We start from the raw sequence: 16,145 nt of genomic DNA, 5'->3' as shown, positions 1-16,145 counted from the left end.
GACTGTCGGCTTTAAAAGTCCTTGCTAACAATAATAACATAATTAGAGAAGAAGAACCTTGTGAATGTCATCAGTATTACAGTAGTCTATGTCTTTTATTCCCTGTCTTATAAAAATAAAGTATTAATTAAATTTCTGGCAAAGGGAAGGGAGTATTTCCTGGCCTCTGGTCAAGAATTCCCTTAACCACCGACAACTTTCCCACAATTTTCCCTACTCTGACCCAGCTATTCTTCATGGCATCTTCAGACATTTTTTTTCCTTCCTACCCCTTTTCAAAACTTACAATGTCCATTTATCTCCGTGTTTGATGTTGGTGTCTGCGCTTAGAGGTCACGGTTTATATGACCTGCACCCCTGTTGGTCTTGTTTCCTCTCTTTGCACTGTCTCCTGTGTGTCCACCACAGGGATTGGCAATTGGTTGGAAATCAAATACACATGGAATGAATGCGTCAATATGGACTTAATGAATCCGTCCTCTTGACTGTGCTCTTAAGCTCTGTCTCACTTGTGACAGTTGATTCAGGGTGTTGACAAAGAACATGGTTTCTGACAGGATCTTTGCATTTGCTCAGTGATCACGGAGTGCCTGTCACCAGGTCAAGCCCTGGAAATGCCGTGTGAGTAGAATGTGATTGATGCCATCGAGGACCTCAGGGACTAGCAGAGAGACAGACGTGTGTGTGTGTGTGTGTGTGTGTGTGTGTGTGTGTGTGTGTGTGTGTAAATAACTACAGTTCCTTACAAAGGCATATGAAAGAAATAGGCAAACAGGACTATTGATGGACAGTGAGGAATTTAATTCTGCCAGGAGTATGAAAGTTTTCAAAGCTTTCTCTGATGTTTATGATGGATGGGAAAGGAAGAGAAGGATGTTTGTTCAGGTTAATTAGTAGGAAAAGAGCACCAGTGTTAGGGATGTGGAAATGAATGGCATGCTCAGACAGCGTTGTGTGTTTTGTTGGGGTGAATTCCTAATGCTGCACCAGGAAACTTCCCATATTTGATCTTACAGGAATGGGGAGCCTGCTTAGATAGGGAACACTGTGGGAACAGGTACGTACATACGTACGTACTAGTGTACTACAATGTGCAGAGTTCTATTGAGGGAAGTGGGTGCTGTGAGTAGAAATAAATCATTCACTGCCACTGTAGACATTTTCAGTTAAAGTTCATAATGCATCTTCCACAGAGATAATTTTATAATTTCTCGCTAGAAATTAGAAGTTGTTTCATATTTTCCTCTGTCTCTGTCTTTCACTCTCTGTGGTGTATGTATATGTTCATCTGTGTGCATATACATAAGCACATGTGTCGGGACCAGAGGTCAACATCAGGTACCTTTTTCATTACTTACCACCTTGTTTTTATTTATTCATTCATTTTTGAAGCTCAGGGACAATTTTATTAGTAGCAAGCTGTGCATTTCCACAGCTGCTGGGAGGAGGGAGTGGGGAGGAGAAGATAAAGTTATACTTTGTAAGTCAGGAATGGAGGTCAGATCTGAAAAAGATAGAAGGAAAAGGTGCACCTTTGAGTTAAAGCTCACAAACCAGGTGGCCTGAGCAGTGAGGGTCTGCAAGCAACTGCCTCCTGCTTAGTTTTTTTAGATAGGGTCTCTCACCAAACCAGAAGCATGTATTTGGCAAGGTGGACTGGCCCAATAGTTTCAGGGATCCTCCTGTTTCTGACCCCACAACATTGGAGTTACAGATGCGCACTGCTACACCATTTTTTAGGGGGGCTGGGGATCCAAACTCAGGACTCACTCACAGAAGACACTTAACCAGCTGAGCAATCTCCCTGGCCCATTAACCTGTTCTTATTTAGAATTTTAGAAACATTTGGAAGGTTTTCATTTGTATCCAGATAAATGTCTGAGTACAAAGCTCTGCACAGCAGATTGTATTGCTCTTTATGCAGGATGAACCAAAATGCATAGGCTTCCCCTCGTCCTTGTTAAAGACAGGATGTCTTTTCAAGGTCTCATTTAAAGAAGGGAAACAAACCCTCAACTTCTCTCTTGTAGTTCCACGGCAGCCTTCAAATGACCTGTTTGAAATATTTGAAATCGAAAGAGGAGTCAGCGCGGATGATGAAGCAAAGGATGACCCAGGTAGATGCTGGCACATTCCAGCCTTTTCCTCCAGCTCAAGAAACGAACTTGAATTTTGTTTTCAGTTGGGATATAAAATAATGGGTTTCATTAATATGAGGAAATAAGATTGTAGACCACCAGTCACATTTGGGGAAGTCAGGCGACTTCTTCCCTTCTCTTGTTTTTATGCAACTCAGTTGGTTCAATCACTTGAGCAAAAATAATTATGAGTCACCATTTTCTTATGACATCACATTAAAGTGGTGTTCGAATTGTGAGATGGAAGTCATTTAACAGTGACAACCCAGCAGGGTCATGAGTTGGGAGCACTCTTGGTTCTGTTTTCACTGCTGAGCATCTATCCCAGGTGTGCCGGCAAAAGATGAACGCTCTTTCTTTTGAGCTCAGAACAAGGTGTTCTGATGGGATACTAAGTTTGTGTAGGAGAAAACTCCTGCTGTACGTACAGACACCTCTGGTTTACAAATTGCTGGTTCCTGTTTTGTGATCTTCTGTTTCCGGCCCCTCCTCACAGGTATTCTCATACACAGTTGTAATTTTGACCATGGACTTTGTGGATGGATCAGAGAGAAAGACAGCGACTTGCACTGGGAGCCGGTCAGGGACCCAGCAGGTAAAGTCACATCATCCGATACCTTCTGGTGCTGTTTGATCCTTTGGGCCATAAAACCAACCAAACAAAATCCATCCCTATTATTTATCATCCATCTTCTTTAGGAGAGGAGATTTGGAAGCGGTCTGGTAGACTCATATTATGGGACACGGGTAGTTCTTCAGGAGGCCAGACAATTTGCCTCAAAAAGCTTGGTAAATAAGCATTTAGACTCATCCAGGCCTAAGTTTTCAAGGTACTTACAGCATCTGATTCCTCTGAGTAAAAGCAGTGACATGGTGTTCTGTCCCTCCTGGTGATAGCCCCTGGGTATTATTGTCAGTTTGATTTGTTAATGAAGATTTGAGCGGTAGATGATGGAGACAATTGAAATTTACGCAACGCAGTGCCTCTCTGGAAAAAAATTTAGTGCAAGTCAGATCCTGGAGGAAAGAGTCCACATCACCACTGCGGCTTCCAAGAGAGACACTTATTAAAAAGCTGGACTTCGATTCAGGCTCTTAGAAAATTAGTAGAATCGTAAATTGTACAATGCTTACGTTCAGTGTAATGTAAACATTCAGCGCTTATGAAGTATTTGAACTTGTTTCAAGAAATAATACACATTGGAGTCTTTCCTTCCCTCAGTAAAAAATGGTTTGGTTTTGTTTGTTTCTTTTGCTTTTTTTGCTTTGTGTTTTTGTTTTTGAGTGAAGCCTACTTAATTGAAGGGTGAGAAGTCTAGCTTCTCTTTTCCCTCTTGGTTCTGATTCTAGCTCTTAAGAATAAAACACACAAGCTATGAAGGGAAAGGGTGCTGTTTTATGTACTCCTGAAGCCTAGTTTTCAAATGTCGTCCTAACAAAACAGAAAAGCTAGTTTGTGAGTATGTACAATCTAATACAGTGGGATAAGGCACAGGTCAGCAGGACTTTGTGGCGAGCAGGTGGTAGTTGGCTCCCTGGGGATACCAATTCAATAGTGCTTATAGTGTATTTCTGCAATGTTCAGTCTTGGCAAAAAGGCTTCAAATAGTCATCCCAAACGACTTCCATTAGAGCTTCTAAAATTCAATTAAATATAATTAAAAGAATATTGAGTTGAAATAGAAAGGTATTTCAGAATCTATATTTAAGGTAAACTTTTAAAAATATAAATATTCAATAAATTGATACAGTTTTTAAGATTTGTTTTTGTAGCCAGGTGGTGGTGGCTCACGCCTTTAATCCCACACTCAGGAGGCAAAGGAGGATCTCTGAGTTTAAGGAGGATCTCTGAGTGTAAGGCCTGCCTGAACTACAGAGTGATTTCTAGCATAGCCACGGCTACACAGAGAAACCCTGTCTTGGGGAGAAAAAAAAGATTTGTTTTTGTTATAAAAACCATGTAATACTTCATACTGTTCAACTGTGCTCATCTCACTCTGTCTTGAGTTACTCTTGGTAGCCCTGAGCAGAATATTGTTATTGTCACAAGTGTTTATAAATAACAGAATCAACAGATGTTACCATCTGCTATAACCCCAGCACATTCCTCACCTCATTAATTTTATTTAATCCTCGTATCTGTCCAGGGAATCAGGTGATACTATCTTTATTTCACAAGAGAATCATTGATGTCCAGAGAGACAGTGTAAGCCTCCTCAGGCTGCAAAGCTCAAGTGATGAAATTTGGTGTGTTGTAGAGACAGCTCGGTACCTACAGCAGTAACACATGTGGTTCTGTACCTGGTGTAGTTAGCACATCAGGCCCAGTGGGCCTGGGTCAGACTGCTGACCTGCAGTAGTTTCCAACAGAAAGATCTTCTACAGGCATGGATCATGTAGTGGTCCTGGCCATAATAGATAACTTTTGAGTAGGTACACTGTGGAGAGGAACTCATTCTAAGTTTAAAAGAATTCACTGGCTTTGTAGAAAGAGACTGTTTGCAATAGCCCTTGTAAAATAGTCTAAATTGATTTTTCGAACACCTTTTCAGAACTGTGTACTACTTTCCAACCCCATTCATTGTTACCACATTTGTAGACATTTTGACTTGTGGTCAAACTCTTCTTGTCCTCTGGTAGAAGACACATGGAATTTGGAATGTGGGGGGGGGTGGAGTTAAGTGGTCCTTGGACTGTGTTAGAGCAGAACAATGGGAAGGATGCGGGGCAGCTCAGGGGATGGGCTAATACCTGGCAGTTAGATCTGGCTCCCGTAGGATGCTGTTCTAATTTTCACCAAAAACTTGGATTAAGTGGATATCAAATTTAGATATGGAAGAAAGCTTGACTTAACTCTGACTCCAAGCTGGAGAGAAAAGTGATTGTATGCTGACAGAATCATCATCCAAGAGGTTGGATTAATGGGCTACCCTCCAGGGATAAACTCTGATGCTGAGTATGTCTCAGGGGCTAGGAACCAACCACAGCTGTGGAAAGATGTAAGCAAGCAGTAAATGTGAAGGATGTGATTATGAGTGAGTCTCGTGACCGTTGCTTCAAAAAGGGGGACTGTTTCTATAGATCTGGTCCTTTTCCAGAATGCAAAATATGCAGAATGCAAAATATGCTGTAGCGAAGTGGTTGTTCCACTTCTGAAGACCCTCTCTTATCTGAGACTTAGTTGCACATCACTCAGAAGAGAGTGACCTCGATGGAGAGGTGTACTTTCCTTTACCTGTGAAGAGTGGGTGAAGGCCAGAAAGGTTAACTTGAGAAGAAGCAATAGAGTTGTACTGCTTTGAACCAATTGACTCAAGGTCAGCATTGTTCTTTGTAATGTAAAGGGATGTAGGACCTGTGGCAGAAAACCACATGGATGGGTTTTGGTTAACTCTGAAAAGGAGCATTCAGTAGAGCTCCTGGAAAGAGCAGGCTGGTGTGGGGCGATGAGCCTCTGTTGGACACCTTTGGTGGGGCGTCCTCTGGCAAGATGTTAAAGGTTGAAGCTTTGCATGAAATAAGGTGACCTCCTAATCCAGCTGTGAGGGTCTGTGTTCATGTAGAAAATGTCTCAGGTAACCCCAAGGGAATCGGCAAGCAAGTTTTCAGCTTGGAGAAAAGGATGGGAAGACCAAAAGACGGCAGAGAGCTGGAGGGTGATCCGAGTGCCGAGCCCATGCTGGGATGCCATTCAGAGTGTGCTGGGGAGTTCTCACCATATGCCTCTGACTGCTACATGTGTGCTATGGCATGTCGGCATCCCCACCCTCCCAACAATTAGTCATTCAATCATAAATCAGATTTTAAAACTAAAACAAAAAACAAAAAAAAAAACCCAAGTCAGAGCTGTGTGGAGGATGAATAGTGGCCACTTCATCATTATCACAATTTTAGAGTTTTGAATATGTGTAGAAAAGGGTTGTTTGAATCCTGGGTGCCTCGGTTTGTGAGGTGCTCTGTTTGCGTGCAGTGTTTCACAAAATGCATTAGCATACGTTCCACAGAGATTTAAGATAATCTCTGTCTTCTTAAAACTTGCAGGTTCACTGTAACAATCTTACCTCAGCCTTAACCACAGTACCTGGGACAATTCAGAAGCCGACTTAGAGACAGACATTTAACATGCACATAAGATTTTTGTCCCAGGACTTTGGGGGTGTCAGTATGTGAGGGAATAGAGCCAAAATAAGGAGGGAGGAAGCCAACACATTATGTGTTTTTATTGACCCGGATACATGAGTCAACAACCAATATTCTGGCAGGTTTTTGCTCTGGTTTTGGAACATCAGCCATTTATCCAACAAAGAACCTAAGTACCAGTTCTGTCCTAGGATGTTAATGGGGAGGTCTGAGGTGCAGGTGGGACAGGCTTCTGTTGTTTGCAGCCTGCAGGGAGCTCTTAGCACAGAACATAGGTTACATCACTGTTACTCAAAAGTCAGCTTCCCGGAGAACACCAGCCTGAACCTGGTAGAGAAAAGCACACTTGAACAAGACGCCAGCCCAAGTCTCTTGCCATGTCTTGTCTAAATAGAGTGTAAGGCGATGACGGTGGTCTGTCTCTGAACTGGAAAGGAAATGAGCTTTCTCCCACAGCAGATACACATGCTCAGCATTCCAGCCACATTCTTCCTGTGGACAAATCAGTGTCGAAACTCTGGTGTGTGTTTTCAGCTGGCATGACCAAGCTGCCTGAAGGGACTGTCATCTGTACATGCCCCGAGTTTCCACTCATGACTTTCTCTTGAGAAGCAGCAACCTCTCTTTACTGGTGCTTAATTTTTTTTTTTTTCTAATTGCAATTCTCTAACAAAAGAGAGATGGGAAATGCACAGACGCAGTGGTCTGAGGGCAGCCAAGGTGACAAGACAGGTAGATAGACAAACAGACAAACAGATACACACTATAATTTACTTTAATGTATATAAGTCTTTTAAATCACTACCCTCCAAATGAAATGGATACTCTGGAAAGGTGTGGAGAGTGTCCAGGCCTGTATGTCTTCCTGGCATTAACTGTTCCCCAGTGTGAGAAAGATAGCAAACTGTTTTTAAAACATCCTTCTGCATTTAAGGACTATGTTTTTAAGTGGAGGGAGAAGAGAATAAGCAGAAATAATGCAGTTCCGATTACCCAGTGTTTTATTGTCCAGAAGTTCATTGTCTACAAATAAATTTTACCCAGGAAATGTTGATCATTTCTGTTAAACCAGTGTGGGATGTCTGGCAGCAGAGAGTTGGTGAGGATCGGAAGGTAGTGCTTGCATGTGCCTAAGGATGGATGTCTGATCATATCCAAGGAAACGTCAATGTTGGGGGTACTAACCATGTGTTGTCTCTGTTCTCTATGGGCCAAATATGTGGGTGTTATTTGCAAACACCAGAGCATTTACAGTAGGCACAGAAATGAGCTACATTTTTCTTCTTCAAAAAGATCCGGGATTCTTTATCAATGAATGCTATAGTCTGAAGTTTATTAAGAACCTCCTGCCCATACAGTCTGTGCTGGAAAGAGGCCCTGCTTTTCCCATTCCAGGTGGACAGTATCTCACAGTGTCTGCAGCCAAAGCCCCCGGGGGAAAAGCTGCTCGCTTGGTGCTCCCTCTCGGCCACCTCATGCATGCAGGGGACCTGTGCCTGTCCTTCAGGCACAAGGTGACTGGGCTGCACTCCGGCACACTGCAGGTGTTTGTGAGGAAACATGGTGCCCATGGAGCAGCTCTGTGGGGAAGAAATGGTGGCCATGGCTGGAGGCAAACCCAGATCACCTTGCGAGGGGCTGACGTCAAGAGCGTAAGTAGATCCCCAAATGGAGGCTCTGCCTTCAGAGGAGAGCCCAGGAATAGGCTTGGAAGAAACTTTGCTCTGTGAATTCAGGTCCGGTGGTTTGTGGCTTTTCCTGCACCCAAGGGCCCCATCCATTGCCTCTTTCTAAAATTCTTTTCTGCTTCTTCTTCCTTCTTTGGTGCGACCTTGACCACGACACCCTCACTCCCTCATGATGACAAATTGTTTTCAAGGAGAGAAAAATTAGCTGCTGAAAAACATTTTTAAAAATAAGTTGATAGAAACATCCAGGGTCTTGGGTGTTGTGATTAATGGTGCCTGCTTTTCCTTTACCTTCAATTCCTTAAGCTTCCGACTTTGGCTATGGTAACCTCTGTGGAGGCAGTCCTTCTTTCTATTTTCAAATGTTCCTTTGACATTCAGTTTCCCCTTTGGCCCAGAGGTCAGAGTTAAGCAATTCCAGATGGGATCCCAGGCCCAGGATTGAAAAGCACTGTTCAGGATGGGTTAAGGGGGAAGCTTTGAGTGGTGATGTACGCTGTATTTAAATTTAAAAAATTATTTTGAATAACTAATTCTTGGTTAGTGAGAAAATGATGGGTCACATCCCACCAACATAATGGGTGAATTTTGGAAAATGTCATCTTTGTGTAGATTCTTACACAACTTTACCATGAAGACTCTATACTTCCATTCTTACAGTTTCTTGAAAGCATGCTAGACCAGCAGACCCTATTACAGCTTTTATGGGGGCTCTGAAATTTTATGTACCTTTTGCTTTTGTTTCCTTAATATTTATATTGGAGAAGTAAAACGGGAAAATGCTTCAAGTCACAGTACTGAAAGTTTGGTCCTGGTTTAAGGGAGCAGGGATACCCTCCAGAGTATAAAGTGTGAGAGAGCAGACACTGGGGACCTCACAGCCAAAGCAACAGTGTGCTTGGACTGTGGTGTATGTTTCTGTCTCACTGTGGGTTGTGAGGGGATGTTATCAAGAGAAAAATCAAGACAGGCTGCAAGACCTGGACCTTGCAGCTCTTCAGTCCCTACCTTCCCAGCTTTATGCTCCACCACACTCTTCTTCTTCTGAACCTTGGTCATCTTTGGCCAGCATCCACTCTGCAAGCATTCCTGCAGTACACTAGTGTGTAGTGAGACTGCCGATTTGAAGAGAAGCTGATTCTGAGAACTACGGTCTGGTGACCAGCTCACTGATCCAAGTGGCTCCCGCAAGGCCCCGGGCCCCGGGATGATGCTGATACTGGCTCCTGCGTCCTGGTGTTTCCTTTTGCTGTAGACGTCTAATGTTTGGTTTGGGGAAGGGTTGCCTTATTATGCTTCATGAGCGAGCACTGGGAAGGGGCAGAGGAGGCCTGACCAGTGTGTGCGTTCTCTCCCTAGGTCATCTTCAAAGGTGAAAAAAGGCGTGGTCACACAGGGGAGATTGGATTGGATGATGTGAGCTTGAAAAAAGGTCACTGCTAAGAAGAACACTAGCAGCTCCAGAGCTGGCAGTGAACTGTGTCGTTCTTCCTCTTTTTCCAATCCTTGCCTTCTCATGTCCTCCCCCTTATCAGGCCTAGGGCAAGAGTGGGTCAGGAGGAAGGCTGGTTGGTGAGTCAGGTCTTGGCGGCCTGCTTTTGTGCCATCCCAGTGAACAGTGACACCCTCCTTGAAGTCCAGGAGCATCTGGAGACACATCCCGGCCCCTCTAGGGTGGTACCTTCTACCCTGTAGATAGCCAGCTATGGGGGAAGTTTCCACTCGACGCAAAAGGCATTCTGTGATCTGTCCAGTGTTGTACCCTGAGTAGTATTGACTTCGCTTACAGTATGATGTACAGCGTGCTTGTGAAACTAGTTGATCCTCTTCACTTGTGCTGGCCTGACCTCACTCTGACTTGTACTGCCATACACTTTATAATGGAAGGGCGTATAACATATTAAGATGCATTTATTCTTGTAAACTGTGTTTTTCTTTTAAAGAGAGTTATGTAGGGTGGGCATGGAATTCCTTAGTAGTACTGTGTTTGTGTAAATGTGCTATTAATATAAGTATTTACGTGTTCCTAATATTCACAGACTCTAGTTGCAAGGTCAAAGGCAGCTTATGATAGCTTGACTTAAAAAATACATAGTGAAATTGTCATCCATGCCATGATCTTATACTGGCAGCAAGAAAACTGGCAGAGGTGTCCGCTGGGGTGGAAGAATGACTCGATTTCGATGTCCTTGAGTTTGACCTTTACAGAAGGAAATAAACCATTAAGGGAAGCAAGGGCCTGCAGTTAATATATAAAACCCTTACGTTTTGAGTTATACTTTAAACCAACAGCTTTCACCACTGTCAGACGGCTTCCCTGGTGAGAAACTTGGTAAAGATGTGTGGGGAGTGGAAGTGTATGGGCAGGGCCCATGGGACAGGCGTTCACAATGAGCTGTAAGTTGACAGGGTGTCCATGAGTGTAGCTCGTGGCTGACATGTTACCCGAGGCTGGGATGGGAAGTGGGCCTGTGCACCGAGGTGCTGTGTGCAATGGAATGAGACACATGCAGAAGAGGAGGATGGGATTGGAATTCTAATATCCACGAAGCCCCAACTGTAGCTCCTCTCTATCACACCTTTGCTAAATGAAAAACTCATAACTTTAAAGCATCAACTTTCTCCTTACATCTCTCTCATTTCTGATTAAGTAATCAAAATATTTTCTGCTGTTTTTGCCAGGAAACACAGAGATGATTAAAGGGTTGGAAAAAAAGATCTATGATGCAAAAGTAAAGGAGCTGGGATTATTCAGCCTGGAGAAGAGAAGACTGAGGGGCAAACCAATGATGGTTTTCCAGTATGTGAAGGGTTGGCACCAAGAGCTTGGAGACCAGCTGTTCTCCATGTGTACTGAGAATAGGACAAGAGGAAACAGGCTTAGGCTAGGGTGTGAAGGGGCACTTCCTGGCAGGGACAGTTGCTAAGCCAAATCCTTTACAAAAAAGAAGTGTGAAAACTGTAATCTCGCTCTGTCATATCTATCTATCTATCTATCTATCTATCTATCTATCTATCTATCTATCTATCTATCTATCTCCCTCTCTCCCATCTCCCTCTACCTCTCACCCTCTTTCCTGTTTGCCTTTCTTCCTCTCTATCTCCTCTCCCCTCCCCCATTTAAAAAACTACATTAAAATTTTACCTATTTAATGAAGGTAAAGTACCAAATTATGAATGCTAGAAAATACTCTGACCCTCACAGTAATATATACCAATGACTCTTCAGAAAAAAGCGATTTGGACTAAGCTCTGAACCAGGCATTCTTCTCTTGACCTATTGGAAAGAGCACAAAAGGAGATGTTGAGCTCACTGAAATGCCTCTCCCTCAACAGCCAACAACAGGATCAAAACAACGAATCCCCAAAACCATTTATTTTTGAAGAGGTTATAACAGACAGATGGTGCAGTAGCTTAATAATGTCCTAATGCGGTGGTGTTAATGTTTTATTCCTGGGTAAGGGGGTGAGCCTGTTGTTTGTTCAACGGTTGCTTATTTGGACTTGTTTTTCAGAGAAATCCCATCAAGAAACACGGGTCAGAGAGATTTTTGTCTGGTGCATTGTCTCTGCTTTGCCTGGGACAAGTTAACATGGCTACTGAATATGTGTCAACCACAGCACTGTTAGCCCTCTCCCTCACCTTCTCCCATGGCTCACTTTCTCAGTAGGAGCCTTCCGATTCCACAAGCTGGTCATTTGTTTTTTTTAAAAGAGGTCCAAGCGACTTTGACATTTAACTGATAAAGGCAGAGTTGGAGCTTCTGACCCGAGTCTTTAACTAAAGCCAGCTAATATGTTCTTACATCCATGTTTCATGACTCAGTTCCTTTTTGGTCATGTAACTACACAGCTGAGGATGAAAATAATTGAGAATTTCACTTTTAGGTGCCAATAAGACGTTGCACTACACTGAAGAAGTTATCCAAAGTACTGTATAACATCTTGTTTATTATTTAATGTTTTCTAAAGTGAAAAATGTTCGTGGTTTTCAAAATGGCCAAATAAAAGCAATCTTTGTAAATAAAAACACTGTTAATAATACTGGGTGTCTCTTTCTTGCTTTTTGGCTTCTGATTTTTGTGACTGGGGTCCCAAAGCAATACACTGCTGTTTTATAGCCATGCTTGAATTTCTTTGCTCCCTGGAAGAGTGGGAACACAGATATTATTATACTTTCTGGGTTATAAACATGAAGCCCATTTCATCACGTTTACAGACAGGAGAGAATGGGCCATATCAGGACACATGCTTGCCACAGTGAATTAGTTACATTTTGTAATTTACTGAAAAATTTGCTTTAATATGCCAAGATAAGCTATAAGTAAATACTTAAGTATATATGCATTATAAAATATTTTATTAGTACCTGTTAATTTATAACATTTTATTCTCACTCCAATAACTTTTCCTAGTGGGAAGAAAAACAACTATGAAGGAACAAAATGAAAACATACAAGAATAAAAGTCCTTGCATAGAATTAGGGAGAACGCACTTATCACTGCTCTAGAGACCAATGGATCTGGGAGAATTGAGCCAATAAATAAGGCAGACTAAAGTCTCATGCAACAGCCAACTTTATTCAGAGCATCAGACAGTTTATACTCTGAGGGTTAGGAAAGAAAGGTCACCTGAGTAAAGTTCTCATGAGTTCAAGCTGTATACAATCACAAGGACAAGCTGCACATGGCAAGAGCATGTTTTTCCATAGAGGCATATAAACATTTAATTGAGTAACTACAGCAAGCAATAATGAGTGATTTGAAGTAAACTCACTCCTATTTGCTATACTTGGGAGGAGTATGAAAACATTCCAGGAACAGTTCCATGCTTTAAAGAAACTGAGATCACAAGATTCTCTGCTTTCTTAGAGTATTCTCACAAGCACGCAGAATCCTCCTCACACAACTCCATTCTTGGACCATGTTCTGACAACACTCAATGCCTTTTTCCTTCCCAGCAATCAGAGAAACTCTTAGCTACTGGAGGCCCAATTCTTCCATAATTCAAGTATGCTTCCCTACATCGGGATTCTTTCTAATCCCTTGGAGATCAGAGAAAACCCAGTTGAAGCTCTGCTCAGCCCTCAAAGGTTGGGGAAGCAGATATAAGGAGGATCCAGAGCGTGGTTTATTGATTTGTGTGACAGATTTTTGAGCACTCTGTGTGGCTCTCGAGAACAATGCTGAACAGACTTGACCATGAGACATTTCAATCTAGAAGAGGAAAGGAACATTTATCAAAATCACAAATGCAGAACTGGTATTCTGAAAAGCATGTGTATCGAGGGTTCTAAGGCTGAGGGGACTCTAGGGCCTTCATGGAGCTTTTTGAGCATCACTGTCTGGAAATCCCCTGCAGCGGTGTTTAAACTCTCAGTTCAGCCTGGCAGGGATGGGACTCCAGATTCTCCATTTCTAACCCGTTTCCAGGTGATACCGGGTCACGAAGTGAGTGACAAGGCTTCAATGATAGTGAACTGGGCAGGGCCTTTATTATCATCAGTGTTCAGTGTAGGATGGGCTGAAGGTCAATGGTTGCAAGAGCTACATTACTAAAACTTCACTAAGTTATATTAATAGTACCATTTTTTTCTAAAAAAGTATTCTTGAGCATAGAATATTTAAATGTGCCTACCAGGTGGAGAACATGGCCTTGACAGATAGCAGGACTTCAGAATATGGAAATCATAATTGAAAACACAAAAGTATGAATGAGCCAGGCTGGTGTTGCAGATTTGTGACACCAGTCTGGAGGAAGTGGAGTGTGCTGAGGCAGGAAGATCATGAGTTCAAGGCAGCTTAGACTACATAATGAAAGACCCCATCTCAAAAAATCAAAACAACCTGTACAAACACACACACACACACACACACACACACACACACACACACACACGAGAGTGACAGAGAAAGTGATCCAGGAACTGTACATTCTAGAGAGATGAATGACCTGGGAATAATTAGTATACAGGAAAGAACCCTTAACTGTATTTTAGAATGCTAGAGCACAGAAACCTAAAAGGAACTTGGAATTACAGCTCCAACTTGATTGTTCTGGGTTTAGTTGTACTGGGCTTTTTCTTTGGGGCCACCAACCAGCACACAAATCATGACACATAGACTTATTAGTTATGAATGCTTGGCCTTATCTTTAATCTGTATCTCTTTATCTACATTTTGCTCAGAGCTGTTTATCTTCCTTCCTTGCTTCCTTCTTCCTTTCCTCCCTCCCTCCCATCCTTCCTTCCTCCCTCTATCCCTCTGTCCTTTCCTCTTTCCCTTCGTTCCTTCTTTCCTGTATATCTTACTTTCCTGCTGTCTCTATGGCTGGCTGGTGCCTGGCTGGCTTCTGCCCCCAGGCGTGTCCCTCTCCTCCTTCATTCTCTTCTCTCAAGCCTAGATTTCTCCTCCTACTTATATTCTCTGCCCACCAGCCCTCCCTGTCCTCCTCCTGTCTAGCTATTGACCAGTCAGCTTTCTATTAGACCAATCAGGTGCCTTAGACAAGCAAGGTGAAATAGAACACATCTTCTCATAATTTTTTTTTTTTTTTTGGTTTTTCGAGACAGGGTTTCTCTGTGTAGCTTTGTGCCTTTCCTGGGACTCACTTGGTAGCCCAGGCTGGCCTCGAACTCACAGAGATCTGCCTGGCTCTGCCTCCCGAGTGCTGGGATTAAAGGCATGCGCCACCACCGCCCGGCTGCATCTTTTCATAATTAAACAAATTCAGCAGAAACAAATGTAACACACCTTTACACAGTTAAAGTAATATTCCACAGCATAAACAAATGTAACACATCTTTACATAGCTAAATATTCCACAGCAGTTCTTTAAAATCTAAAGTATGAGGCCTTAACATGAACAAGTCATTTGGGTTTTAAGCGTATAGATTCATACCTTGTAGGCTGCAGTTTACCTTTCCCACATTTCTAGATCACACCCCTACAGTATTACAGAGTGTGTGTTATATTAACCTAAAGCAGTGTATGATTCAATGATGCTAGAGAACAGTTTTGGTTATCACATCTTTGGGGACTACTGGTGTCTAATAGATGGAAATCTGGTCTGTTATTAATAGCCTATAAAGTGCAGGACAATTCCACACAGTAACAGATTATCCAACCTCAAACAGCAATGGTGAAGAAGGTGAGAAAACCTAATCAAACCCAATGATTTACAGAGTGCTATGGTTGGAATTTAGACTGGCCCCCAGTGGCTGGGGTGTCAAGGGCTTGGTTCTCCTTGACGCTGTTGGAGAAACTAAGAGGCAGGGTCAGTAGATGGTCTTATGTCATTTGGGGTGTGTTTTCAAGGGGGATGGTGGGGATCCCGGCCCTGCTTGTCCCTCCTTCAGCATCCCATCTGCGATGAAGTGAGAGGCTTTGCTTAACACAGGCTCCCTGCCCCTCTACAGGCTCTAAGTAAACCCACTGCCAGAACTATGGGCTGAAATTTGAGCCCAGACACATTTTCATGTTTTAAGTTGATTATCTCAAGTGCTGATTGACACATAAAGTGTAGTCTCCTACCAGTGTTAGTACAGGAATGCGTTAGAAATGCAACTTCTCCACCTCCGTATCACTTCTACAGGAGGTGGAGCTTGAGGTGGGCCCGCCACTGCCAAAGCAAGTTCTCTAGGTACAGCTGGCCTAGGTTAGTCTGAGATTACGTCTACCTGCCATCTCTATGTCCACCACCCATGGAGGTGATGCTCATGCCAGCATTACCCCAACCCCCAAACCCTCATCCCTACTACAGCAGGTCTCGGCTTCTTAAATGCACTTGGGAAACCTGGGTACACCCCCCAGGTTCCATCCACACCTAGCAGGACCACAGGGGCACTTGGTGCTTGTGATCTCTCACTTCATAATCCTTGAAGCCTCTTCTTCCACGGCACTGATGAGCCGGACTCCCACAGACCCAGTGACTGACTGTGAAGTCAACGTAGACCCAGCCGTATTAGTTACAGTGAACTCTTAGTCATCTTCCCCAAGCCTCCTTCCTTCTCCTAATTCCTTCCTTCTCCAGATGAAAATGCCATTTCATTAATTTCATTGATCCTTAAAATCTGCCTATTTTCTATTTTCCTTATTTTTATCTGCTTGAGTCTTTGACAAATTCTGAAAGTATTGCCTCCCCGGAATGAAAATGCATAATATTGTACTTGACACTGTT

At 43.0% G+C, this 16,145-nt stretch overlaps 1 protein-coding gene across 4 annotated transcripts in view; it reads left to right on the top strand.

Annotated features, from left to right (window-relative positions):
- The window catches only part of Npnt (nephronectin), a 71,390-nt gene extending 59,380 nt beyond the window's left edge, over positions 1-12,010 (top strand). For all 4 annotated transcript variants that reach the window (XM_059266274.1, XM_059266271.1, XM_059266272.1 and 1 more), the window contains 4 exons: positions 2,031-2,117; positions 2,635-2,733; positions 7,674-7,930; positions 9,326-12,010. In XM_059266274.1, coding sequence (XP_059122257.1) covers positions 2,031-2,117; positions 2,635-2,733; positions 7,674-7,930; positions 9,326-9,409 — 527 coding nt within the window. In that variant the 3' untranslated portion in view covers positions 9,410-12,010. The remainder of the gene's footprint in view (positions 1-2,030; positions 2,118-2,634; positions 2,734-7,673; positions 7,931-9,325) is intronic.
- Positions 12,011-16,145: the final 4,135 nt, after the last annotated feature.

Source organism: Peromyscus eremicus, chromosome 6 (genome assembly GCF_949786415.1).
Source record: "Peromyscus eremicus chromosome 6, PerEre_H2_v1, whole genome shotgun sequence".
Taxonomy (NCBI): Eukaryota; Metazoa; Chordata; class Mammalia; order Rodentia; family Cricetidae; genus Peromyscus; species Peromyscus eremicus.
Note: the sequence above shows the minus strand (reverse complement) of the source record. Positions and strands in the feature narration are given on the sequence as shown.